The sequence below is a fragment of the Falco peregrinus genome, chromosome 8 (assembly GCF_023634155.1).
Source record: "Falco peregrinus isolate bFalPer1 chromosome 8, bFalPer1.pri, whole genome shotgun sequence".
NCBI classification, from domain to species: Eukaryota; Metazoa; Chordata; class Aves; order Falconiformes; family Falconidae; genus Falco; species Falco peregrinus.
Window position 1 is genome coordinate 44,396,760 of NC_073728.1, and position 26,799 is coordinate 44,423,558.

The 26,799-nt window shown below is 46.2% G+C and overlaps 2 protein-coding genes across 20 annotated transcripts in view; one reads left to right on the forward strand and one right to left on the reverse strand.

The window, feature by feature from the left end:
* Positions 1 to 20: 20 nt before the first annotated feature.
* SRA1 (steroid receptor RNA activator 1) lies at positions 21 to 1,824 on the forward strand. The gene is made up of 5 exons (XM_055811366.1): positions 21 to 135; positions 355 to 480; positions 909 to 1,105; positions 1,227 to 1,335; positions 1,430 to 1,824. Exons 1-5 carry the CDS (start codon positions 111 to 113, stop codon positions 1,609 to 1,611), a joined length of 639 nt encoding a protein of 212 aa, XP_055667341.1. The 5' UTR covers positions 21 to 110; the 3' UTR covers positions 1,612 to 1,824.
* Positions 1,825 to 2,613: 789 nt separating this feature from the next.
* ANKHD1 (ankyrin repeat and KH domain containing 1) overlaps positions 2,614 to 26,799 on the reverse strand; it is a 117,087-nt gene continuing 92,901 nt past the window's right edge. For 4 of the 19 annotated variants that reach the window (XM_055811351.1, XM_055811345.1, XM_055811360.1 and 1 more), the window contains 16 exons: positions 26,463 to 26,579; positions 25,211 to 25,385; positions 24,367 to 24,820; positions 23,862 to 23,939; positions 21,567 to 21,713; positions 19,968 to 20,078; positions 18,230 to 18,379; positions 16,309 to 17,924; positions 11,091 to 11,285; positions 9,749 to 10,003; positions 8,231 to 8,406; positions 6,930 to 7,094; positions 6,440 to 6,486; positions 4,721 to 4,795; positions 3,022 to 3,195; positions 2,614 to 2,835 (listed from right to left, as the gene is read on the reverse strand). In XM_055811351.1, coding sequence (XP_055667326.1) covers positions 3,042 to 3,195; positions 4,721 to 4,795; positions 6,440 to 6,486; positions 6,930 to 7,094; positions 8,231 to 8,406; positions 9,749 to 10,003; positions 11,091 to 11,285; positions 16,309 to 17,924; positions 18,230 to 18,379; positions 19,968 to 20,078; positions 21,567 to 21,713; positions 23,862 to 23,939; positions 24,367 to 24,820; positions 25,211 to 25,385; positions 26,463 to 26,579 — 3,915 coding nt within the window. In that variant the 3' untranslated portion in view covers positions 2,614 to 2,835; positions 3,022 to 3,041. Of the gene's footprint in view, positions 2,836 to 3,021; positions 3,196 to 4,720; positions 4,796 to 5,986; positions 6,487 to 6,929; positions 7,095 to 8,230; positions 8,407 to 9,748; positions 10,004 to 11,090; positions 11,286 to 16,308; positions 17,925 to 18,229; positions 18,380 to 19,967; positions 20,079 to 21,566; positions 21,714 to 23,861; positions 23,940 to 24,366; positions 24,821 to 25,210; positions 25,386 to 26,462; positions 26,580 to 26,799 lie in introns of those variants that run through there. The other 15 variants (XM_055811353.1, XM_055811364.1, XM_055811363.1 and 12 more) reach the window with 12 other exon arrangements.

A 26,799-nucleotide genomic window follows, 5' to 3' on the forward strand; every position in this document is an offset into this window, starting at 1 on the left:
CTCCGCCCCGGCCTCAGTCTCCCCGGCGGGGCGGTGCCTCGCGTGGCCCCACCCCTTCCCAGCCCCCCACGGCCAGGCGGAAAGGGCGTGGTCGGGCGTGACGTGGCGGAATGGCGGAGCTCTACGTGAAGCCGGGTGAGGGGGCTCGGGTCGCTGTGAGGATGAACTTCCGGTCCGGCGGGGAGGGGGCGCCGGGCCCTGGCGGGGGGACCTGCGGGAGAGCCGTGTCCGTGGCGGTGGGAGCCCCGGGTCTGGGGGAGCGAGCTCCATCCTGGCGCAGGGGGCCGGGATTCCGTGTTCGGGGGCGTCGCCTTAGTCCCCCGCACGGTCTCACTATGCCCTTCGCTGCCGCAGGGAACCAGGAGCGCGGCTGGAACGACCCCCCCCAGTTCTCCTACGGGCTGCAGGCGCAGGTCAGGGGTCCCAGGCGAGCCCCGCTCACCCGCCGGGTCCCCGCGCCGCCCGCGGGAGTTCCCCCAGGTCAGCACCCGCAAAGCTCCCCCCACCCCCGCCCCCCCAGCTTCACGCCTGCCCAGGCAGGGGGCTGCTCCGGGGGAGCCGGGGCCCAGCGCAGCCCCCGAACGACTGGCGCCACAGCGGCGCCCCCTCCCCTCAGGGGGTCCGGGCCCTCCTTCCCGCCTGGGCACGGAGGGGGGGACCTGGCTCCCCCTGCTGCGTGGCGGTGGCTGCGGAGCAGCGGAGCCGGCGGCCCCTGCCCGCGCTGCCGGCCCCAAGGGGGCAGAGGCCGGCGCGGTGGGGCGGCGGGGCCTGCCCCCGTCGCGCTGGGCTGGGCTCGGTTGATGGGGTGACAAGGGTGCCGCTCCGCGCGGCCGGCCGCGGTCCTTGTGCGGGGGCCGGGCTGCCGGGTTCGGGCTGCCGGGGCTCCCCGCTGGTGCCTCTTACTGCAGGTGCCCCTCCGGAGCCGCCCGCCGCCCCCGCTGCGCTGGGGCCGCCCCCCCTGGGGCCCGCCCGGCCGGCCCCGCGGGCAGCCAGCGGGGAGCCGAGCGCGGCCGCGGCAGCGCGCCCGGAGGAGTGCGGTGTGCCCGCCGACGCCGTGCTCGCCCCGCTGCAGGAGGCCCTGGCCGCCTGCCGTCCCGCCCTGCAGGTGAGGCCCCAGCCCCTTCTCCCCCTCGGCAGGGGCGCGGAGTCGGGGGGCCGGGCCGGGACCCCCACCCTGCAAAGTCGGCAGTGGGCAGTGCCCCCCTTCTGCTCATCTTTGCTTCCAGAAACAAGTGTGCGACGACATCGGGCGCCGGCTGACGGTGCTGGGGGGCGCGTGGGCTCAGGGGAAGCTGTCAGCCCCGGTGAAGAGGAGGATGAGCCTCCTGGTGCAAGGTGAGGGGCAAGGGGGGCTGTATCCAGGCCAGCACCGGGGGCACCCACGGGAGGGCTGACCCCACAGCACTGATGGGTTCTCCCTCACATACAGAGCTCCAGGAACAGCACTGGGACATGGCTGATGAGATCCACCGCTCACTCATGGTGGACCACGTGAACGAGGTGAGCCAGTGGCTGGTGGGTGTCAAGCGCCTGATTGCTGAGATGAGGAGCCTGCCTGCTGCCGCAATGGATGGCAGCACCGAGGTCGGACCTGGCCAGGAGGATCCCTGATGCCCAGGGACTGGGCTGTGAACTGTGAGCAGGGCAACCTATGCCCAGGGCCACCGGCAGGAGAAGGGCCCACACTGCATAAGGGAGCATGGGCATCTCTGCCTCCCACTCCTCACCACAGGAAAATGGGATTTTAATCACTGCAACATTTTGGTGGTGATTCACTACATGGCATTTAATAAATGGCACTAACCTGCCCCTAGCTGCAGCCTGCTCTGGGGTTCTGGCTGGTTCTCTGGCTGGTCCCAGGTTCTCTCCCAAGAGCATCAGGAGACAAGGCTCCTGGGTGAGGCTATCACAGCTTCCAAGCTGGCCCAAGAGGCGCTTGCCCTGGCTTTGTTTCCAGCCCACAGAGGGAAGGAGTGGCCCTGGCAGCACCCCTAGCATCACTGAGGCTCAGTGGCCAGTGCTACGTTTCCCTGCTGCACCAGCTGGCAAAGCCTGACATGGCAGCAGGCACAGGGCCCAGTTTTTCGGCAGCAGGAGATGGCCCCTGAGGAGTTCTAGGCTGGCTGGAGCGGCCAACCTGCTACAAGCCCAGAGCAGCCCAGCACATCCAGGGTTTGTGCTGCAGCTACAGTCCATGCTCCCATCTGGGCTTCTGCCCCTCCTGGCACAGCTCAGACCCAGGTTTGGGACCAAAGAGACCTGGGTGGCCTCAGGGACAGGGAGATCCAGGAAGAAACGTCACCATGCGCTAGTGCTGCCCAACCAGGTCAGGTTGTTAATGTTTACCCTGGATAGCAAGCAGATTGCAGCATGCTGGTCCCTCCTCCGCTCACAGGAAAACATCACCAGCTGGCCCCACCATGGCTGGGGCAGGCTGTGTGTGACCCCAATCCTTGTGTTCACTACTCCCATGCCACAGGGTCTTGGTGCAGGAGGCAGAGATCCTCTCCACCCTAAAATGGCTCCTGGTGCTTCTTGGGTCCTCTTGGCTCCCCTCCCCAGGGCTCTGAGATCCCAGCTAAGCCCCAGCACAGAGATACACCAGGTCAGCACCAGGGTTTCATGGTGTTTATTGATCAAGCATGAGCTCCTAGGCAGTTGCACCAGCCAGTTGTGCTAGAGCCTGAGGTGTCACACATCCATCTCCAATATCAGAGAGGGCTGCAGCCAGCTGGTCACGGTGCCAGCACCTCCATGAGGCCCAGGAACAGGCCCAGCCATGGCCTGGAGATGGGGAGCTGGAAACTCAGATGTCCATCTCAAACTGGTCTTGATCTGCAAGGGTATGGAGGGATACAGGGCCAGGGTTAGGATGGGGCTGCTTTGGGAGGAATGTACAGGCAAAGGGGTCAGGAGCTGGAACTGGGGCTGAGGTGGGATCTCCCCTTGCCCTTACAGCCAGGCAGGAGCCCCATGCAGCACATACAGCACATAGGTGGGGTTGTATGCCTGGCTGCTCACCTGGCATGGCTTCTCCACTCTCATTCCGCTCCTTGAGCTCCTCCAGCTTGGCGAGGCTGGACTGGGCCAGGGATGTGACACCGGGGATCTGGGGCAGGCAGCAGGGAGGGGTCCTGGCCACGGGTGAATTCTTGCACTCCAGCAGGAACTTGCGGTCGTAGATGATGCGGGTACCTGCCAAAAGCAGGGGACTGTCAGTCGCTGCCAGCCCCTGGCTGCCCCCATCTCTGAGCACTGCAGCCTGAGCCTGGAGTGAGTAGGGGGTGCGACCCAGCACTCAATCATGGCTCAGTGACACGGCTCTGGAGCTACTGTGGGGCTTCTCACAGAGCAAACTGTGACACCCACCCTGCCCAGCAGCTCTTCCCCACATTGTTCCTCCCCTTGCCACTCCTGGAGCTCTGCCAAGGCACAGTACAAAGGGTCCAGCCTCAATGCACGTGCCTCATAATAGCTGACACCATAGCCACTCTCTGGAAGGCAGGGCCAGCACTGGGGCACCCGGCACAGCCCAAGCCCAACAGCCAGGCAGCTCCGCAGCACATCCTGCCCAGAGGTGGCTGGCTCGGGTGTGGCTCCTTGCAGCTATCAAACAGCAAAGGCTGGCTGCCCTCCTAATGGCACCATGGGGGGTCTGTACCTGGGGACCCGTTCCCGTCAGCTCAGCCAGCAAGCCACCCTGCTGCGCCCTGCACAAGAATAATGCACTGGTTTCAGTGGGACACCTCCTCCACTGTGCCAGCCTGCTGGGTGTACAACCCCAGGTCACAGTGCCCACCCAGGGCATGTGCTGCCTCCCCCCACCTCCCATGCCCCAGTCACCTGCCAGTGATCTCCGAAGTCATGCCAGGCCACATGCCATGTCTGCGGTGCCCTCCTGCACTGCTTCCCTGCCAGGGTCTGGCGGCAAGGCCAGAGCTCCTGTGCAGGCTGGGCTCTTCCCTGTGCCACAAACATGTTACAGAGCCCCCACCTGCCCTGGCTCCACCAGCACTGGGCCTGGCTCTCCAGCCTCAGCTAAGCTTATTGGAGGCACACAATGGAGCCAGCGTCCACAGGGTGGGCACCTTTCGGCTAAGCTGAAACATTCCCAGCACAAGAAGTGGGCACATGCTACCCTGAGGACAGGCAGCAAAGTAAAGGACCTGGGCTGGAATGTGGGGCAAAGAGGGAAGACTTAGGGTACCCCTGGAAGGAGGTGCACCACCCAGTACCTTCCCCCAGGGCTGGTGAACTCAAGGTGGGAGAAGACTTTGTGCTAGCCCCCTGTACCTCCCCCAGCTCCAGTCAGCCATACCTGGGCACGACCTACCTCCAAAGGACCAATGCTGCATCTACCACCCCAGCAGCACTGCTGGCAGACCGCTCCCCAGCAGTACAAGCACCAGGCACTGCCTGTGCTTGCTTCCCTCAGTACCACAGGGCAATGATGGCCCTAACTTCTAGCGGTATCTTCCTTCAAAGCTCTGGGGTTCCCTCTTCCACTCCAGGTCTGGGCTGCCAGGGAAGCCACCACCCCATGGGCCTGCCGGGATCTAGTGCCCAGAGCAGGCACCCATGCCCCAAAGACTAAGCTGCAAAAGGTAGAGCCCAGGAAGGGACCCCAATCAGAAAAGAGCTGCCTAAATAAGGTAGGGATGGGGTAGCTGAGGCCACAATTCCTTTCAAGGGACTACCCCATTCCCATGCTGGGTCCTACCCCTCCATGTGGTGGAGTAGAGTGTGCCACCCAGTGTGGAGCTGCAGCCATCCGGAATGGAGAGATGGTGGCTCCCTGGAATGGGGCAGGAGGAAGTGGTGGTGCCTGTTGCAGCCATGAAGCCCACATGGGTGGAGTGGAGGAGGCCCCTCCCCTGCAACTCACCCCAAGAGCAAACACCTACTGCACTACAATACCATCTGTTTTCAGTACAATTACTGTTAACACAAGTGTTTCTCCTTTGGCATTTGCATTATCAGGGGGGCAGCAGCAGTTTAATGTTTTTTGCATTTTTTTCCTCAAATACTAGATAAAATACCTGAATATATCATGCCAAGCATTTCTGAGGCTTATTTGCCTGCAGTACTCCAATACTGCTTGTGCACTTTGGGTTTTCAGTACTCCTTCCTCATACTTTTCCCAGGGAAACTCTGCTGCTACATGTAGGGATTTGTCTGGAGAAGGTGGAGGAAGGTGGAGAAGTCTCCATCTGATCTGAGGGACCACCAAAAGTGGTCCATTACATTGGACACTACGTGCACTGCAGTTACCTGCTTGAGGAATGGACCAAATACTCAAGTGTAGTTACTGCATCACCACTGAGCAAAAAGCAGAAATAAGCATAGTCCAAGAGCAGAAAGTGGGGAACTTCTGCACCTGGCTACAGAATGGATGTTCACCCTAAGCAGTGTGCAAAAATCTCCTTCTTACTCACAGAAAGGCCTTGAGGATCTCTTACAATATTTGAAGGGTTATGGAAAGCTTAGAATTGAATGTTTTTCTCTAGTGGAAAGTGGTCTTTGCTTTCCTAAGATTCTTGCTTCTAGGCAGCTGGTCACAGCAAGTCAGGTGAAGAAACCCTGTGTTTACCTACAAGCTACCTATTTACCTTTGCAAATTAAGAGGCCATCAGTTGTCACATTGTCAACTCAAGCCCTCATTTCCAGCCCCTGAAAACCTAATCTCTCAGGAGATCCACCTGGAAAAAAAGAGTGCTACAAGCAGCAGAACTAATCCAGAAGGATTAAAAATAATGCACAACTACGTTCACACACACAAAAAATAAAAGGCTAACAACTGGCAGGAGGAAGGACTCTGCAAACCTTGTCTCACAGATGACGGCAGATCAAAAACCCTCCCCCAAACCCCGACTGCATCCACGTGCCAGTTATGTGACACTGAAGAGATGCATCACTGGGCACGGCAGCAGCCACCAATGACAGCAAGATACAGCCTGTTCCAAAATTCTCACACACAACCTATAAATACTGTTTGCCTTTTATTGAATATTCAGGTAAATATTTCACATTAATACAGGCTACATAAAGTAGAGCCACTATACGACATTGAATTTACTCAGCTTTTCCTTTTAAGTCTGTAAACAATTATACATGTATTTACCACCCTAAAAGGTTGAAATCATGTAATTAGCTAGTTCTCTGCTGCATACAAGGAACACTCAGTAGTGTTTAGCCAAAAGCACTAGTTATGTCTGATTTTTAAGTTCAAAATGGCTAAACTAACTGGAGAACAAAATCAGCTTGTATAGGTTAATAAATTGTTTTTTATACAATGGGCAATCAAGTTTCCATCGTTACAGCCCACAGAAAATTGCTTAGTTAGGCACATCAAAAAAATCCCCAGAGTTCTCCAAGATCATGAAGATTCCCAAACAAGGTTAAAACAAAACGATAGACCCCCTTAAATCAGTTGACGTACTTGAGATGCATGTTTCCAATGTGAGGTGCCCAGGTGCCAGGCCAAATCTACAGCAAGAAATAAAAAGACAAGTAAATTATGAAAACAAATAAAGGTTCCTTTAACAGCATGTTTAACCACTAGAGGGCTAGCTTAATGCTTCCCCCTAAAATACAACCAGACTGCCCAAAGGCTGGGAGCCCTCTTCAGCTCTGGCCAAGGTTTGACCGAGAACCTGCAAGATGCCAAGTATGGATATAAACCCTCTCACGACAAAGTAGATTACCTGGCTGAGCAGTGCTGAAATGTGAAAGGTTTGGTACAGATAGCACCATGTATGTTTTATATACATACATGCACTGTAGGGGAAAAACTCATGCAAACAATCTCAAATCTAGTATCAAAGAACTGAAAAAACATCTCACCTATCCAAAAATAAAGAAAATAAAACAAAGCACAACACCGTAACAAAACACAGGTAAGCAAAGGTGAAAAGAAGCTGCCACACTACCTGCTGAGCATCAGTACATTCTGTTGAGTTCTGGACAACTTTGATCATGGGATTCCAGGCAGGATCTGGAGTATGGAGCCCATTAAAGAGGGGGCCTCCTGGGCCATCTGCTAGCTGAGGATGCGAAGGTATTAGAGTGCCACCATACATGGAAATCGGTAAGCCCTGAGGGAACAAGAGAAAGCACCGCCAGTGAAGACGATGGTGGTTTTGAAGGATGACCATAGTACCATGTTTGCCAAGATGACAGAGGCAGTTCACATCCGTACCTAATGTTCACCTACTGGCAAGTATCTCAGCACTGTGAGGAAACTGGGCATCCCTGCACACCTAGGCAGAGTACTGAATATCGGGACTATTCAGAGCTTGAGATTCAAATCAGTTTATCCATTTTTCTGAAATTACCCCTTGCCAGTATGCAGGAGCCTCTGCACAGCACTTTCAGGTGACCCCATAAAGCCAGACACAGAAGCTGTACGAAGTGACCTCAGTGCTCCTCCCTCTCACCTCTGCAGCATGCAATAACCTTGGTGCACACAAGATTGCAGCCAGGGGCTGCACTGCAGCCAAGCCCATATACACAGCTTGAGTCTACAAGGCTCGGAGTTGAAGATTTTCTATAAATTCTTAATGGCTGTCTAAAATATTCTTCCAGTTCATAAAGAGCAAGTTACAGAACAGGCTTTTACAATGATGATACTTCTTTCCCACGTTTGAATGACTTCTGCTCTGCAATTTAGAAGATCCCAAGAGCACATAATACAGCTACTTTTAAAATATGCTGTGAGCAGCTCTGCTGTTGTCCTGGACATTCCTCCAGTGGTGGCTGAGCTGACTAAAGCTTGGCTACATCCACCTGCCTCAAGCTACATACAAGGCATAGACTTCCAAGTAGTCCTCTCTCCTGCTGCTTCTTTAAGAAAGGCATGTAGTACTTGTGGGCACAATTTGTACTGAAAGCATTAAGCAAATCTTTAATGAGCCTCCAGAGCTGAGCAAGCCTTATGAAACATTTCCTAGTGACCGAGCCTCTGAGAAAGGAAACAGTGGAAAGCGATGAAGGCATTCAGCTATTCGATAGGAGAACATCTGCAATCTACAAATTCTGGTTCTGTTTAAATGTGACACCAGCCTTGGGCACCTTTTCTAGTCAGTACTGGGATGAAAGGACATTCAGGACTAGGTGTGGCAAGCAATGGTAGAAGAGGCACACACATACACTGTAAACAGGCAGAACAGGAGATGTAACAAAGTCAGTCCTCGGTCATTTTATAGACTAAATGCAACCCTCTGTAACTTACTTTAGAAAAATCCACAAAACTATTTGGCATAGGTTGGTGGAAAATATTAGAGGGAGCCACTATTCCAGAATCATCTCTCTCCATTGGCTGATGCTGAGAAAATGTGCCTGGGTCCGACAGCTGCTGATGCATCGGGTGATTTCCCATGACAGGCTGAGACCAACCTGACAAGCCTTCTGGAAAGAGATTGAAAATGGCCAATTACAATTCATTGAATATACTCCGGAGTAGAATTCAGCTGCTGCTTACACCTACATACACCCAAAGGCTCCCAGAAAACATGCAGCTGCAGAGGTATCTTAGAGCTCTGCTCTGAGCAAAGGCAGACTTTCCACAGTCTATGCAAAGCAGGAAGATCCCTGCAGTTTTTAGGCTAGTAACGCATTACAGCCAATGCAAACACACAAGTCGTCTGTAGCTGTAGCATCAAGGTCTCTCCCACAGAAGCTGCAGCAGGCAACACTATATAAGGCTGGCTATACACACATACACTTCCTTTCCCTCCAGCTCCTGCATCCTCTCATGTAACACAGGATCACAGAAAAAAAGTTACACTTATGACAGGGGCAAAACCAGGGAAAGACGAGAGACTGGTGAGGCCAGGGAAGTTTGGCCAGGCACCTGTCATCTGCATGTACATTCATCTTGATCCTCCAGACAAGTGTGGATATAACAGGAACTATTCATAACTGCAAGTTTCAGGTGTCCACAGCAGAACAGCTAAGATCCAATAAACCTCCAAGCACATGCAAGTTATCTTGAAAAAAAACACAGCAATGCTGAGACACTAAGTTAACCAAAGTATGGAGGACTTCACTGAAAAGCCTAACAAATACAGGACTATTAAACATTTGTCTTTAAAGTTGCCAATGGAAACACTTTAGGCCTCAAATGCTGCGGCTCCTCCTTTCCACAAAAAACCTCAAACTACCAGGAAACTGAACATAAAACTTCAGCCGTTTCAAAGTCATTCTTTTAAAACGCGGGCTGCTTGGAACAGAAGTTACCCCATACTGTTCAAGAGTCACGAGGACATCAATGCAAAAATCAGCATCCACAACGATGTCTTCTGGATGCGTTAGTTGCACCACAACTAACATTTTTAAACATTAATGGAAAGCAAGCTAAAAACTTGGACAGAGGCAAGTGTCCTTTTAGACCAAGGGTCAGACTTCAAAATGGATGCCCTTAACAGATAAAATGTATTTGCTTTTTAAATTCTGGATCAGTAGATTTAATGTGAAACTTCTGAACTGTTCTCAGGGTTTAAAAATATACACTGACAGATAATCTAGGTTGGGTGAGAACCACCTACATTAGGAGAAAAAAACACAGCACTTTTGTTGATGTACACTCTCCCACCACTGACATCAGTTTTCCCTTCAGGACATACTACGTGAAAGTTGATTACAGACCATGGAACTTTATTCCTCCTCCCCAACTTTCTTGTCAAATGTAGTACTTCCAAAAGGCCCTAGAAGTTTCTTTAGGCTACCCCAGGCTGTACAACAGGCTTACCAGATACACTGTTCACTCCAAAGGACCAAATACCACTATGACCGACAGGAGCTGTGAAGTTGGTTCCTAAGGGCGTAGGAGTGACAGATCCTCCCTGTCGAATTCTAGCAAGCCTTTCTGTCCCAATGGGAGGGGGTACCTTTCGATCTTGATTGGCATTACCCATTTTCGGCTGGCCCAAATTAGAAGGTGCAGAAGCAGCTGAAAGGGGTGAAGATGATCCTGAGGAAACTGATGGAATAGGAGATTCACCTGCTGAAAAGAATATTTCTCTTGCTTAATTACACACAAAGCACACAAGCTAGCAAGCATAAATGCTACCACTCTATCCCCTCAATATCTCAAAGCAAATAATAAAAAGGTTTTAAAGGCTTTTTTGGCAAGCATTCGAGTCTTTCAAGGAAATTCTATTTATACTTTAACTCTAAAAATCAACCTTAACATTAATACTTTCAGCCATTACAATCATGTGATATGATCATGACATAGCAGTATATCTAAAATAATTACAAGAAAGAATAAGAAACATGGAAGAGTTTCAGGAAGAGGTGAAAAAATCAGCCAAAATACCATAAATATCTAAACAGTCTAGTTTTGGTATCCACCACTTCTAGCAGAAGAGGAATTGGACAGCTTCCCAAAGCCATGTATAACATGAGAGCTTAAGTCCCACTAACTTCAGAAGTGTCACTAACTCTTCTTGGGAAATCCAACTTCCTTTGAAGCACTCCTTTAAACATTTTGGTTCTTAAGCTCAGAGTGGCAATGAAGTTGCATGCACTGACATGAAAAGCCTCTTCACTTAAGATTCTGAATCAAAGACCCGTATTTTCTGTAAAGCTACTTCTATGTTCTTCCCATTAGGGGGAAAACCCAGTGTTACCTTGGATGACGCTTAAAGGTTTTAGAAAATTTTAAGTAACTTGAAACAATTCCAGAATCCCAATTAAAAAAAAAAAAATAGAAAAAAAGGCAATTGTAACTTCAAACCATGGGAAACATGACATTTTCACCTAATATTACACTCACACTATTTAGCAGGGAATCTTTAGGTTGGTGTAATCACCTCCACTCCCCCACAGCTTCATGGCCTCACCTCTCAAAGCCTACAATGACTGATTTTTTTTTTTTTTGTCCAAATATGCCTTTATTAATGCTAGCAGAACTAGTGGCATTTTACATGGGAAAAAAATGCAAAATAGTACAGCTTGGGATTTGCACACCATTATCACAGCTGCTGGAACAATTGGAAAGCATTTTGTGCATGACTAGGTGATCTCCCCTCAAGTTACAAATCTACTAAAAGACAATAGCTATGAATTTATAGTTAACTAAGACAGACCCATGAAGTTCCTACATGAATTTGTTGCGCTTGTCCAAGGATGTGGTGAAAAATGCTGTCTGTTAAAGCTGGGAGTCCCAACAGGCGCTGGCCCTTGAAGGTAAACCCGTGCTCCTTGTATGTTTGCTGAAAAGCCTGTCAAAGGACCTGAAGAAGAAGTTGTAGAGCTGTTGGATGGATCTAGAGAGGGTAAGCCTGAAATAAACATAAATTTGATTAAATATCTGTCTTTGGGAACCTGCTTCAAAGCACCAGAGAAAGCTAGTGCTCCAAATATAATTAAAGCATCTCATCACCTTCAGGGGTATCTGCACATGGTAAGTTCACTTTACAGTGCATGATTCTCCTTTAGAAACCGACAGAAGGCATTTCTGTATGCTTTCTGGTTTGGCCTGAAGTTTTGACAAAAATAGCCATCCCTTTGGTCACTGAAAGGAAATTATCGCAGCATGGAGGGCAAAGGAGGAAAGCTGGGTGTGGCAAGGATCTTAGCTTACAAAAAAGCCACGCAAGTCAAACAGGGATACAGGGCTCTGTGAGAGTCCCAGGAGAATCCAGCACCAGGGAAATAGTTCGTTGCAGTGTATTTTTTGCCATCCTATAGGTACATTCACATATAGATCAGTCAGAGAATGCTGTGTCCAGAGAAACAGGGCTGACAATGCACAGCACAACAGGTGGGAGGGCTGCCTTCTACAGGGATGAGTGAGAGGAAGGGAGAGATGGAGAGAAAGTTCAAAGTCTCACAAAAATTATTAGCAAGGGGTAATTACAGGTTTTAAATAAGCCAAAGCTTTTAAGTACTTCTCCAAATATTGTAAAAGCTCTTATCACACATCGTTACCTGAAAGCAGAAACAGGCATGGCTATATGTTTACCTGAGGTTTGGGTTTAGTTTCAAGGGCCTATTAAGCAAGAGTAGTTTCAAAGCCACTTAAACGTTTCAAAATGACCACAACCAGGACCAGCCAATATTGCTACACAGCAAGACTGAAGGTTGTACCTACTTATACCACAGCAGGCTGCAAACAGCAGTGGTGACAGGCAATAGCTTATGTCATAAGGCTAGAGGTGCACCTTTCATCTCCTGGATGCATTCCTGAAAACCATGTCTTTTTCCTTCAATATTAATCAACCAAACCAACCTCGTTTACACTTCCAGAAATGCCAGATCCAACCTGCTCACACTGACAGAAGCGAGTCACTGGATTTGACGTAGGTATTTTTCTCACTAGCCGTACTCCAAAGGTTAGAAAAAGAGAGTCTCCATTACAGACAAGGAGAAGTAAATTACCACCACCACCAGAACATGGGGTGCTCAGATGAGCAAATCTCAGTATGGGAGGACAATCTTTCAGGGTTTGTAATAGCACAAAGTACAAGATGGCTACAAGGAGGATGCTAATGCGGTGCATGCTGACTGTAAACACAATTTGACAGATGTGTGTTTGTCTAGAGCTGCAGACTGGCCTCCAGAACAGAGCCTAGCTGTAAGCAGAGTGCAGCACCTCCAGCTGGGTGCTCTCCCTGTGCATCTGCTGTGGAGCTACAAACGGGACACCGCTGCTAACCCTTCATCCACTAAAGTCAACTCAGAGGCAGTCAAAAGGTCCCTACAGTGACTGATTACACCACACATGAGAAACGTTTCCAGCTGGTTGACAGATCACCAAAGATCCCGAGTCTCTGCCCCATACAGAAGGGGTAACAGAGCTACTGCTGCCCATGGGGACTGCTGGTTTCCTAAACAGAGAACAAGGCAGAGATTATGACAAAAATAATTCTTCTGCAGAAGAGAGATGCCCAGCTGTATCTTTTGAAGACTTGGTAGGATGGATGTACAGATTTCAAAGTGCAATGACTGTACAGCCAAGACCATTCCGGTACTGCTGTGTGTCTTCTACAGGTTGAAGGAAGTACGACAGCCAGAGATGCACAAATTCAACAGGGCAGTCAGTTTTCTGGCTGTAAAGAACACTTTTTATCATCATTATCTTGCCTTTCATAAAACTGGATGAAAAATCCCTTTGCTCAATATTGAAAATAGCTTCTATGAACAATTTCAGTAATCAGCTTCTTATTTATGTACTTACCAACAAAATCAGGTTTTGTAATACTAAAAGCTTTTGCCATACCATACTCCACAGTTGCTTGGGCCATGAATTCTAACTCTTCATCATGTTCTGAAAGTGTAACTGAACTTTTGAGGCTGGTGTATCAATTTCACATAGTCTGCTTCAAAATTCAGTCTATCAAAGCCCCCTGGGCACTTCAGCAGAAACTGGTTACTCTAAGGGGGCTACCTCCACCTTTAGAGAAACAGCTCCAACACTTGGGTTACTCCATGTAAAACAGGGAGCCCGGCCATTTCATGCAACTTCATATTCATGTGCTGCTTCCTATGCTGGCATATTTCAAGTCTGTGATACTTTTTAATGCCACATGAGCAAGGTCTCAAACTCCTCCTTACAATGCAGAGAAAAGAGGTAACAAATTAACTTCTTTTGGTCGTCTCCACAGCCTCCTCAAATGGTTGGGCCAAATCTGCCCTCAATCTGCAAGCTGCTAGGACAAGACATCTAAAGACATAAGTGAGACAAAAGGCCATGTCCAGAACAGATCCACAGCTGGTGAGAAGATAAACACATGCCTCAAAGGAACTGCTGAATCAGAGAAAACTCAAGCTGCAACAGAGCTTACCCATGAACAGGAAAGGCAGAGTACCCAAACTCCACGCTGAGGTGACAACTTATTAAGAAAAAGGTGGTTTAATGCTCGATCAAATTATAGAAAATCTCCCATCAAATCAGCTAAGAAGTGATCACCAAGAGATGCCGATTTGTGGGAAAATTTGCCACAGCCCAACTCTGCAAGACAGGCAAACCTCTGCTCTGTTAGGTGTAGTCATAGCTGAGATTAAAGGCTCAGCGTCCACCTGCTTTGATGGCCATTACTACTTGCACTCATCACACAGAAGTGTACCAAATTGCTAGGTAAGGCCCAGACCGCTCTTTGTCCATCACAGTGCTGTTGGCCAAAGCATAAACCAGCAGTGACTGGCCTTTTCCTGCCTTCTCAAAGTGTCGTGAAGCCTGCCAATGAACCCTATGGAAACAGCTACAGCAGTCCCCAGTTCAGCCCACCTCAGAGCCTGAGCTGGGTGGAAAAGTCCGCTCCCCTGGGAAGAGTCAGTGAATGAGATGGGTGGACAGACCACAGGACAGCACCTTCACTCCCAGTGAAGGCATCAGAAACTTCCTCAGCCTACCGTCCCCCACTCCTTTCCTCACTAGCACACCTTCAAAACATTCCCTTCTCCCCAGGCTCCCCTCATCACCCACTGCTCTAGTGTGACAGAATTTACGATTCTGAAATGAAAGTGATCAAAAACAGTATTAAGTAGAATGACATTAAATGAATCAACTAAGGTCCTGACTAACCAGACACCTCCTGCCAGGCAAAATTTTAGTGGCACAGGCACCTACCCACAGCTTTTCTTCGCTTTGCAATACCCTAACCCAATCCCAGCTCAGAAAAAACCCCACAAACCACCAGTGTTCTATCCAAGTATTTTTGTGCTTCAGTCAAGCAGAACTTCACACTTGTCTCCCCTAAAGTCAAATACATGAGCTTTCCTTGGGTATCTACCTAACCTTCCTAATTCAGGGAAGAAACAGATTTAGACAGTTACTTAAGGATATATAAAGGACCAAGAAATTCTTCCCAATGACAAACAGATGACCTTAGCATAAAGGAACAGCAAATTTTTTTGCTGCTATGAGAAGGCCCAGTCAGCCATCTTTGCAAAGGCAGGATGTGATCATCACAAAACTCAGAAGATAGCATTTGCCACAAGCCTCCTTCCCCAAGGATTATTCCAGCAACTACCAACTCCCAGGTTAGAGCACTGCAGAAAAAAAGCTGAGTCAACATAAAGTGTTTCTGGAGTCTCCTGAGAAGGGTCTGGCAATTCTTTTATTAGCAGCCTGATGAACAAGGTCATTACTTTACCTTACACAGCCTTAATTACATCTGGTTCTGCTTACTGCACTGGGACTGGACATGGCCCCAGAGCTCGAGGTATTCACTCACTCTGCAGAGCTATACAGCCCAAGTATTAAGAAAAGTAGAGTCATAGTAAATATCCCAGTTTTGTGGTTAAAGCTAGTTAGAGACAAGTGTTCTGGTTTTCAGAAGTCCTGCACATTTGTAACTCAACAGAGAGGAACAGGAACACCAAAAAATCTTTTCTCACCACGTCTTCCAAATGCCCCCTCTCCTTTAGTCTGAAAGTCAAACTATACTTGACTCATGTCAATCCAGCATTCAGGTCCTGAAGCGTTAGCTCCAATATCTAAAACCACGCACTGTGGGAGTGAAGACAATTTCAGAGCAAGGCTCTCTAGCTACCCTGAGCTTCAAGGCACCATAAAGCCATTATGGCAAGAACGAAGGGGAGAACAAACAGGGTGGCACAGACTAGATCTCTTGAGGGCCCCTTCCAGCCAAATGGGTTCAGCATGCCTGCAGCATAGTTTTAACACTAAGATGATAATAATCCTTTAGGCACAGCACAGCAAGGGCAGAGAACTCACTGTGAGTGTTCCTAACCCATTTCAAATAAATGCAGACAAGCTTTAACTGCTATACTTAACAGCAGGACAGTAACTTCCTAACAAAACACATTAGTGTATTATTATTATTATGCTGTAGCACACCAAATCACAACATAAGCTTCTTAAAATCCCAGAGCCGTATCGAGAGACAAAAGGTACAGAGAGTTTACCCTCGTTGAGTCAAGCTGGGGTCTCAGATAATATACTGAACAACTGCACGCAGTCACTCTCCTGCAGCTGGAGCCTGTCAAGAGTCCTGGCCCCAGCGTTTCAGGTTTGGTATCACCCAACCCTATATTTCATTTCAACTTAAAAGTTACAATTCTGAACTCTACAAACAGGTGGAAGTATTCCTGTGCCTTACAGAGGGTAAGCAATGCAATGTCTGCAATGTTCCCAACACCTAACATCCTACAAGAGCTGAAGAAAAGAGGGGAAAAAATAATCAGTGTTTTAAAGAGCACTTGGAAAATATAGGCCATCCTCATTATATTAGTATTCTCTAGCTGTCATTTGTAAAGTACTTCTCGATCAGTTTGAGATTCTGAAAGTCTAATGGTTGGAGAAAGTGTTCTGTCCAGTGCATGATCTTAATGACTTACCTACAGGACTAGTTGAAACCTGTTGAGAAGGTGGCCTGAAACCAGGAGCCTTGGAGTTGTCAGGATGCGCGTTTTCCACATGTCCTAGCACAGCGTTATTCAGAAAGGTAGACTGAACAGTGAAAGATGGGTCGGCTGCTGCTCGGGTAGAGAGTGGACAGTCTCCCCATCCTTGGTTAGCTGGCACCTGGTTGCTATCAAAAAGACTACTAAAGTGATTGAAAAGCGTTGCTGGCCCAAAGGTAGGAGGCAATGATTTGTTTGCTGGGTTAATGTGCATCTGAGAACCGTTCATAACGTTCATGGCTGACGAAAGCTGCACTGCAGCAGGTGGACCTTGAGAAGGTGCCAAAGGAACTTGATTCGTAACAAAAATAGACTGAGGATCTTGATGGAGGTTTGCATTTGGTACCACTGAATAGAAAGAACCTCTGGACTGCATCCTGTGAGTAACTCGAGGTGCTGGTACAGCTACTTGAGGTAAGTTACTGTTGTCCTGATTATCTGCAACAACTGACCTGGGTGACGCTAAGCTTAAAGGAGCAGTTTCTGAGCTGGATGAAAAAGGCATCGACATGGAGGGATTGATATCTGACATGCTGGTCGGCAGTATTTCATCTTGGACATTATTTAGCGGTGCAGGGCTACTCGATGGGTGAGTTTCAGTGACTCCTGAGTTGCTGCTAGCTGACATACTGCAACTACTTGCAACGGAAGATGGTGCACACTCATTTGCAGCGAGCTGGTCTGGTGCTGGCACCTTCTCTTTGGGTGCTGAGACAGCAGAGAAAGACTCTGCTTTAAGTGCGGAATGCTGTGTTTGTGGAGCATTAGATGGCTGAAATGCTGTGGGCACTTGCCCGTTGTTTGCGGGGGCAGAGGAAACTGAAGGCAGAGTGCTACAGGCGCTTGTCACAGTTGAAATTGCTGTTGCTGCAGCACTTGTCTTGGGAACGCAAGCAAACAACTGCTTTCTGACCGAAGAGGGAGTCCGATTACTGGTAACACACAGCGGTTGAGTGGAAGCAGCTACAGAAGAGACAGTAATGGGACAACTATTAGTAGCTAATCCAGGAGACTCTGTCTGTAAAATATTTCCATTCTGACTACCTACACGACTCGAACTACTATGCTTTGGAGAGCTGTTTGTGCTGCCAGGATTAACTGGTCTCACTGGGAATGGTCCCCAAGTGTTCGGTGAAGGTGAAAAAGTTCCTCCAAATTGGGCCATAGGTAAGCGAGGGTGCCGGATCTGTTGCATAGTTTGAGCAGCCAGCAAGGCAAAGTGAGGGTGAGAATAAGCTAGAGGAAGAGACACCGGAAAAGATGAGCGCACATTTGCTGGGACATTCTTGTTTAATTTGTTAGTAGGCTGGAAAGTAGACAGTGTTGATGACTGCGATGTGACTAGGGGTGGTGCCCCAAGAGGAAAGGAGTTCTTGTTTGAAGCAGTTGCAGTGCTGACTCCAGATGAAAAGTTTGCATGGATTGATTTGGTACTTGAAGCAGGTGTTCTTATATGAGTTTTAGGAATCAAGTCTTCTAGTTCCTTGGCAGGATCTTGAATAAGGGCATTGATGAGTTGCACTGCGTATCGCGTTGACTCTGTACCGCCCCTAGATTAAATACAAAAATATTTATCTTTTGCAAAAGGAAACCCCACTTCACGCAACATTCCATAGCCACAATTTTGTACTGGTATGCAAGTCTATTGTATGTTTACTCCAGTGATTTACTTCTTGACTTTGGCATATCTTAAGGATTATCTTTAAAGAAGCAGACCTTCAGCATTTCTTGGCAGCAGTAACGTACCTTCTATTCCTAGTAGGATAGAACCAAGCAGCTGTCTGTCTTAAAAAGCAAACTCCTCAATAAATGACATTGTGGACTAACTCAAGACTTTAATTTCTAGATACTGTACCTTATAGTGATCATTCTCTCTCCATTCTTATCTTTTTGCTTATCAACATCAATATGGGCACCAGTCACATCTTGAATTGCTGTGATGTTGCACCCACCTCTTCCCATTATTCTAGATACGACAGAAGCTGGGACAGATAATTTCTTTGACCTATATCACAAAGATCACAAATTTGTGAAACGTATTCAAGACTTCAAAGGCATGCAAAAATACCTTGCTGGCTAACAGGTGGCTGATGCAATATTCTTAAGTTTCAGGGCAGCAAGTGGTTTTCTGCTGATATTTTCTTCACCCTTTGGAGCCTCTCTAGAACTCCCCCCCACTGAAATTACTCATCATGCTCAATACCTGACAAGGATTTTCCAGAAGCGTTTTATTCCACCACTGTTGTGGCACAGACATATGTGCCTCACACTGCTTCAGAAACACTTTTGGATTTTACCTTATCTTGTGTACCTTCAAAGTGAGACAAATTCTTAGCTTATCAACCTAAATTTACATAAATAGCACCGTTTCAAACTTAAAAGCCCATGGCGTAGCTACTTTGACTGTTTATAGCAAGGGTTTACATAAGAAGAAGGTGGTTTCCCAACATCTTCCCAGTGATCAGCTCTGTAATACCACTTGCATTCACAAGCCTTTTAGTATCCATCTCTCAGAACTCAAGATCTGAAAGTTTATTGGTGATGCTACACAATGGTAGATGGCAGGTGGTTAAACTGTGCAGCTCTGATTTAAGGAGCTGCCGGAAGCCACTGTGAAGGCAGCACAGATTTTCAGAAGCAAGCTCACTGTCAGGCCACAACACTGCAACCCATGTGTTCAGCAAAATAAGTCAATTAAGGATTTTTCTAATTCACATGGTATTGGTGGGTCAGTGCAGGCATACAGTACTGGGAAGCCTTTGAACACGAGCTATGCTTGCAACCAGACCCCAGCCAAGGTCTCTCTGGGCTACTACTGTCCCCAGACTTTAAAGGCCGGACCTCTCAAGCCCATATACCACTTTCGAGCTCGTCAGTGATGTGCATTAGTTCAACACTGAACAATTAGTGGGGATTCAAAGGTGTTTCAGAAACCACTGTGATCACAGTGCAGGTGCCTCCAAACTTTGTACAGATCACTACCCCACCACCCCCTCCCAAAAGACTGCCACCTTCACCTTCCAGTCTTGGAAACGTGGAAGTAACTTGATCATCAGGAAATTATTTCTCACTTAATAGGACTTAAAGGAACCTCATTTTACTTCAAACACATCTAAATACATGGAAATGTTCTAAAGCATCACGTCATCTTGTCAAGGTGTTTTTTCTTTCCCCCACTACTGCAGAAGAGCATTCTACAACCCTCCCCATTCCCAAAAATCAGGTCCTCAGAGCATGCACTCAGGTCTCTTTCAAGGCTGTTTCAATGCTTTGGGCTTTCTTCCCCCACTCCCACCTCCAAGGCTCCTCTCTCAAGCTAGACATCCCAGTCACTCCCTCCCCAAACCAGAGCTTCCATCATCACCTAACTTTCAAGGTATGCCCACATTACTCACAGAGCTCCTAACTGTACCTTGGTCTGCTTCTACCTCAGCCCACTAGAAGCTCCATGCCACCACCCATGGAGACATTCCTCCTACAGGAGAGGTCACCCCAGTGCCCAGGCTCCCATCCACCACCATCACCCACTGCTGTTTCCCTCCCTACCCATCAAGCTCGATGGTTTTTACCTTGAGAAGTGCTCAAAACAGTACCTTTTTGCTCCCGAACAGCAGCGCCCTCCTCTCTGCAGCTGAAATTGCTCAATTGGTGTTGGCTGCAGAGTGTTGCTAGGGGGAGGGTCTTTCAAAACTCTGCCTACTTGCCTGTCAAGGGCAGAAGGGATGTTTTCATTGGTTACTACCTTGATAGACATCCCTTCCAGCCAGGGGGTTACTCAGGGGAGAGGGAAGGAGAACTGTTGTTGAGACCAAGAGAGACTTTTAAAAGAGGAAGACATGCAGCTCCCGGGCATTTTGCATATGCATCTAAAGTCACCAAAAAGCTCTCTGGTAGGATAAATGATTCAATCAGTCAGGGCACAGCAAACACCAGTGCTGCACTGGACTGCATGCTTTGTGGTCACGTTCTTTATAATGTAAGGCCTGACTCCTCAGGGATGAGGAAAGGTTGGAGTTTGGATGACATCTCTAGAACCCTACCACCTCCAGCAGAAGAGCAGACAATACCCAACCAAGCAGCTGAGTTGAGCCTATGAGACTCAAGAGACCCAGGAGGAGAGACGGAGCAGCTCCAGGGCCAATGGTGGGGTCTGTGTGCAGCCCTGGAAAATTCTGCTGCCTGTTTAATGGTTTCATGCCTGCATGACTCACCAAGTGGTGGGCAGCCTGCAATCATACATTCAGCAAGGCTATGTCACAGAGGAGAACCCCATTTGTGAATACAATAAAAGGCAGAGACCAAACCAACTCTAAATTACATTTTCAGATTAAATTGCCTTTTTAACCTTTATTAAGAACAGTCTGTGGCTTCCACTAATCAATGCGTTAAATTCTTTGTACAATTATGCTCTGTGCACATAGCCTAAAAATCTCTAAAACAAGCATATTTGGTCACTACCATTGCAGAACACAAACACAGGAGGGCATTATAAGTGCACCTGAAGCCTCTGACACTTCTATGTTTATGCTGTATTCCTTTTTGACAGAGGGAACAAAAAAGGAAAGCCAGGTGATCACTTCTAGTTACAAGTAGTAGACATCATAAAGGTTACAGCGGAAGTACTGGTGTGTTAAGAGCCATATAATAAAACCCAGTACATTTTCAAAGGGAAAGCCTGCTTCACTGAAAACCTTTAAATCTAACGGAATCTCTAGCACTCAGTTTAAGGCGACAACATTTTCCATGGAATCAGCAACCAAGATCATCACCCAAAGCACTATGAGTTTTAGCCTTGAAGATCATCCATCTCTCCTCTGCTAACATCCATCCCGCCTTTAGTTCACATGCAAGCAATCATTGGATGCTGGGGCTTTTCACTGCCATCTGCTCCCTCCCCCTTTTATCTTATCCCCACAGCCTTTACTCCACTGAAGTCACAGGTAAAATTTGACAACACAAAGGTTAAGTCAAATAACATGTTCATGCCATATTGATCTTAAGTTAGCGAGGAGATGCTAAAATTAGGATGCAATTTTTTTTCACAGCACTATAAGAGTAAGGAAGGGGGATAGATTTTTTATAAATTAATCATACAACTAAGTAATTAAGCTTGTTGGACATTCTAATCCTTGAGAATAATTTACAAGCTGAAGAGCTCACAGAGTTTTTAAACACAGAATCAAAGTCTTTACCTTCTAACCACTTCTTTCCAGCCTTCTTCTCTCTTCTGGCCTCTTTTTGGACTAGTCAGATTCAGCTTTACATTTGGAGAGGTCAGAGGCAGGGAAACGGGCTTATAAGTAGTTGACAAAGAATTTGAATGACCTTCACTGTCAAGTCTGGGAACAGAAATGTGCCGATTATAATTTACAGAAGAAAACGACAGCATTACAGTGTACATTTCTGCAGCTTAAAACTACTAGCATGAACTGTTTTCATTCTTATTTTCCACCTGGAGCAACTGTTGGGTGACTTCACAGGTAATTTTTTTACCTTCTAATCCACAGCCTATATCCTTCCTCCAAGAAGCGGAGTGCTAAACTGAGTGAAGTAATACCAGAAGCACTAAGGACATCAGAAAAAAATAGTTTATAACAGGTGGCACACAGCCACTTAGGCACATCTTGATAATGTGTCTATACTATGTCCTCCTTTTCAAATAGCTTTTTAATAAATGGTACTTTTAGCAACAATGTCTTTTTATTACTAAGTACTTGAAAATGTCTTTTTCAGGTCTTATTGTTACAGATTTCCTGGAAACTGCTTCTACACCTCACTCCCCATTTTATGCATGGTTAACTGAGGCACAGGTATTTGAACACATTTATGTATTTAAGTCCCAGTGACATAAATTTGGAAGCAGGTGCCCAAATATCATTACCGGTACTAATACAGCTGCAGCAGTTCTAGTGGTACAAACATCACAAAGTTTGGGTGAGAGAGAAAAAAAATTAAAGAGAACAGGCAATCTCTTGTTAGGCTAACTGACCTATGTGGAGGTGAAAAAAAGCAGCACTGGGAGCCCACAAGTTTATCAGCAGCACTGAAACATACTCAGCAACATTCAAAAGTTATTGAAAAACTAGCCTTACGTTATACTAGCAAGGCATAGCTGGAAAATTTACAAAGGACCTCATGCTTCAGCTATCCTGCTAAGCATCACTCCTCCTCTTTACTACATGCAAATTTTTATTTATCCATTTTATTCTTCATTCTTTACCATATTTTACATTCACTGTGTCTTCTTGCAGGCAAATTGTTTGTTTATACTATATACAAACTTCAGAGATCTATCCACATTTAAGTAACCCAAGCATACTGATTATATGAAAAGCAATGTTTAGACAATATGCCTTTTAAAATAGCAGTGTCTTCTCTCTTTACCTTAGTAATTTCTAGCTCTCTGATAGTACATCTGCCCAAGGCATTTGAAAGTTCTCCGTAGAACTTTACTTGTTCTCAGGTAACTGTTAAGATTGAACCAAAGAGAACAAGAAAATGCATACGAAAGAAAAGAATGAAGTACATTGTGGAACAGTGATTCCTGGGTAGACTTTAAAAGCTTTTTTCTGCTTTGAAAATCTCTAGGTATGTTTTCAGAGAAGTGTTGTTATGAAGTCTGAGTTTATATTTCAGTTACAGTAGCCTTGGCATTGGCATGTCTATGACTACAGAGAAGAGGAATTCAGGAAGAACAAATTTAGAAATTATTTTCAGACAAAGTCTGCCTAGTGCAAAAGCCAAAGAGCACCTGCAGAAGTTAATAAAATACACTAGCCCCATTTTGATATTTACATACTGTCTTGCTTCCTAGGTGTACTTTAACAGAAGCACCACTTCCAACAAGGAGTTAGAAGTATGCATTTAGTTACTCCTGCTGTAGTGAACTGCACAAGATTTCAAGGGTTTTTTAGGAGACCTTGGACAAAAGGTTTGTGTTCATAAACCAGTACGTAGACAAAATCCAGTTTCTAACATTCCTAAAGGTAATCCAAAACATACACCCCCCCAAACACAAGGGCTGACAAATCCACTCATTCTGCCCCTAATTTTAAACTAGGGGAAAAAAAGAAAAGAAAAAAAGAAAACCCCAACTCCCTTCGTGCTCTCAGGCAAGTGCCTCAATCAATCTGGCAACAGTCCTAACACCTGCTGCTCTTTTTGATCCTGTAGTGTTTGCGTTCTTATTGAAGCTGGGTTCTCAGCCAGCCAGTTGTCCTGTAGATCAACCCCCATACCCTCTCCCCTCCCTTAATGCAGGAAAAGAAAAAAGAAAACTATGGAGGATCAGACTCACACTGCTTATACATAAAAATAATCAAAGACTACTACAGATCCAGACAGGATCTAAGCTTTTTGATTCAGACCAATGACCTATCTAGAAACTGGTGTTATAAAAAGGCTCATTTTTATGATTACGATTATATTTTATCTTCCAAACCATCCATATAGTCCCTGTACATTCACCAAGTTCTTGTGACTCTCACCTCTGGCTTGACAAAGTTAAATCAAACTGGCCATCAACCTGGCAGGTGAAATGCTCAGAGTCATCAACTTCTTCCCTCCTTAAAACAAAGAAATTGCAATTCAACTGAGTTAATGATGAAACCATAAAACAATCAAAAGGTAATGAAACCACTTCTGTAAATTGATTATAAGTAAAGCTGGCATTTCCTTTTTCAATTCCCAGCATATTCACTTTCAAATCTATTCTAATAAAGTTGACAATGCAACATGGATGCTTAAATAGCACAGAGAGGTAACTGGCTCCTTTGCTGAAGTAGTATTAAAAACTAGCTAGCCCGTTAAAAAAAAATAATCTTACCTTCACCATTTCAAAGAGGTTGCATACAACAATTTTGACAAATAAAGCAAACTCAGTTTCTCAAGACTTTGGGAATGTACCAGTTGGTGTATAGCTTAAGCTACAAATTTTACATTGGCATAGGTAAAACTCTGTGAAACAACAGGGAAGCAATATGGCAGTCTCACCTTGTTGGTGTTTTTGAAGCAGAGCTGCTCGTTTTTTCTTCCTGAGAGGGGATAAGTAATGAGGCATAGCGCCGCTCAGACGAATTTGTATCCATTGTGAAGTTCAACTCTTGGCTTTTCCCTCCACTGCTACTTTCGCTATTGCAATCTGTGCTATCCAAGTTATCTGAATCACTATTCCCACTTGCACCACCACCTCTTGGCTCTCCATTTATTTTATTTTTATCTGCTTTTTGCTGTGCTAGAGATATATGCTGATCTGGTAAAATTATCTGCATGTTCTGAGGAGTCTCTTTTGTTTTATTTTTCTTATTTTTTCTATTTGTGCTGGGGGTAGTCACCACATTAGCTCTCTTCTTCCCAAAGGCATTTGTGAAAGTAGTTGAAGTTGCAGAAATTCCAATTGTAGTCGTAGTAGTTGCACTAGGAGGCTCTATAGGAACTTCTTGATCCACTGAAAGAAAAGCCGTTGATATATTGTCAAAAGCCACAATATACAGAAATCAGTGCTCTGACTGAAGACACTACAGCTGAAATTATGCTCCTTGTTGAGCTGTCAGACTATTTGCACCACATTCAGCTGTAAATCCTCCAAGAGCAAAAGACTTTTAGGAACAAAGTAGGGTGGAGTGGAGGTGGGAGGGGTGAACAAAAGACAAAGGGGCAGAGAGAAAGTGAATAAAGGAGTTTTGCCAGGAACTCTGACTGCAGAGGGAAGAACCAGGGCAGAAGCAACAATGTCACAGTACCAGAGAAGCCAGCTTTTAAACAGATTCCCTTACCTAGATGATTAATGAAAGGCATCCCCACAACTACATTGTTCACAGAAACACTTTTTCTTTACCTTCATCATCATTTTCTTCTTCATCATCATCTTCTTGAAGTTCCAGAGTTTCTTTAGGCTTGTTTTCTTCATCTTCTTCTTGTTTTCTTTTTTGTTCCTCTTTCTTCTTCTTTCTCTTTTCCTTTCTTTTCTCCCTTTTAGCTGCAAGAGCTTGTTTTCTGCTCTCCTCTCTTGACTGTATAGGATAAAAGGATCCATATTTAAAAACATTTTCACACAGACTGAAATATACTTAGAATTCAGATCTTCCCTAGAAATCTGAGGGGAGGGAGAAAGGAGAGAGCACAATGAACTAGAATTTTGCCATATACTGAATCATTATGCAGAAACTGGGAATACCTTATGGAACAACATGGCTAGTTAGTCCCAAAACTTCTAAGGAATGACAACAAAGTAACAACAAAACCAGAGGTACTATAAAAAGTATAATTTTACTGGATAACCAGCAAATCTCTGATCACTTCAGTCCTTTCCCAAAAAATACTGAATAACTTCATTAACATTCTTTGCAGCAATGTTCACAAAGATCTCAAAAAGATCTCCCAGAGTATTTTACAGAAAAAACTGCTATAATTTTAACCGCTTTTTTTTTATATATATGGAATCAGCCAAGTCAACTATGCAATACTGTAGCTTTGCACAGCAAGTTATAGGTGTTTAACAAGTCAGCCATCTGGAAAATGTAATGAACTAATAATATGGAGCTTGTTTGCCAAAAACTGTAAAAGCCTCCATTAAAAGAGCCCGCTAAAGAATGCTGAAGAAGCATCTGCATTACTCCAGGACACTTCACAGTACCCTTGGTGAAGGAGAAGTTGATTTTCTCCACTCTCTGCTCAACTCCATATAGCTCATCGGGCAGCTTAAGTCCATAAAATGCTCATGAACAACACATCTTACACAACTTATAATATACCATGTATCACACCACCAAGACTGAAGACCAACATTACTCACACATCACCTGTCATGAATGTAACTTGCTGAAGTAATGCAAGAGAGCTACTACCTACAGTTAACTATTGACAAGTCCAAGCTTTACTGAAAGGGACAACAGAGTGGCTGAAGCAGAAGGCAGTTCTAATTTGCCACCCTCAGTGTATGCTTCACTTTTTGTGTATTAGAGGAAAGAAAGCACATACAATCACAGCATGAAGAACTACTGCCCCAAGAAGCATCAACAGGAAACACAGCCTATAGATTAATATATAGTTCAAACAGCTATGCTACACAACAGCAACTCTCTACTCACTTTTTCCAGGTCTAGCTCCTTCAGCAATATAGTTGCATTCTTATTTGCTTCTGCTGCCTGCTGGTCTTTAGCTTTCACAATTGTCTCCACACACTGGTGACACTTTTTCAACAGGTCCTGGAATGCAAACTTGTCTTACTACCTCCATAATAAATTAAAATTGACGAGTAAGGCTTGCTCTACAAATGTGAGATTAGCTTCCCTGTATTTGTAGACATACAGACTACTTCAACAGAACAGGACTCTGAATGCTGATTACTTTTTTTTTTTATTCTGTATTAAAAAGGAGACGTACATAAACCTCTGAATCAAATGCATGTGAGAACATGTACATTCA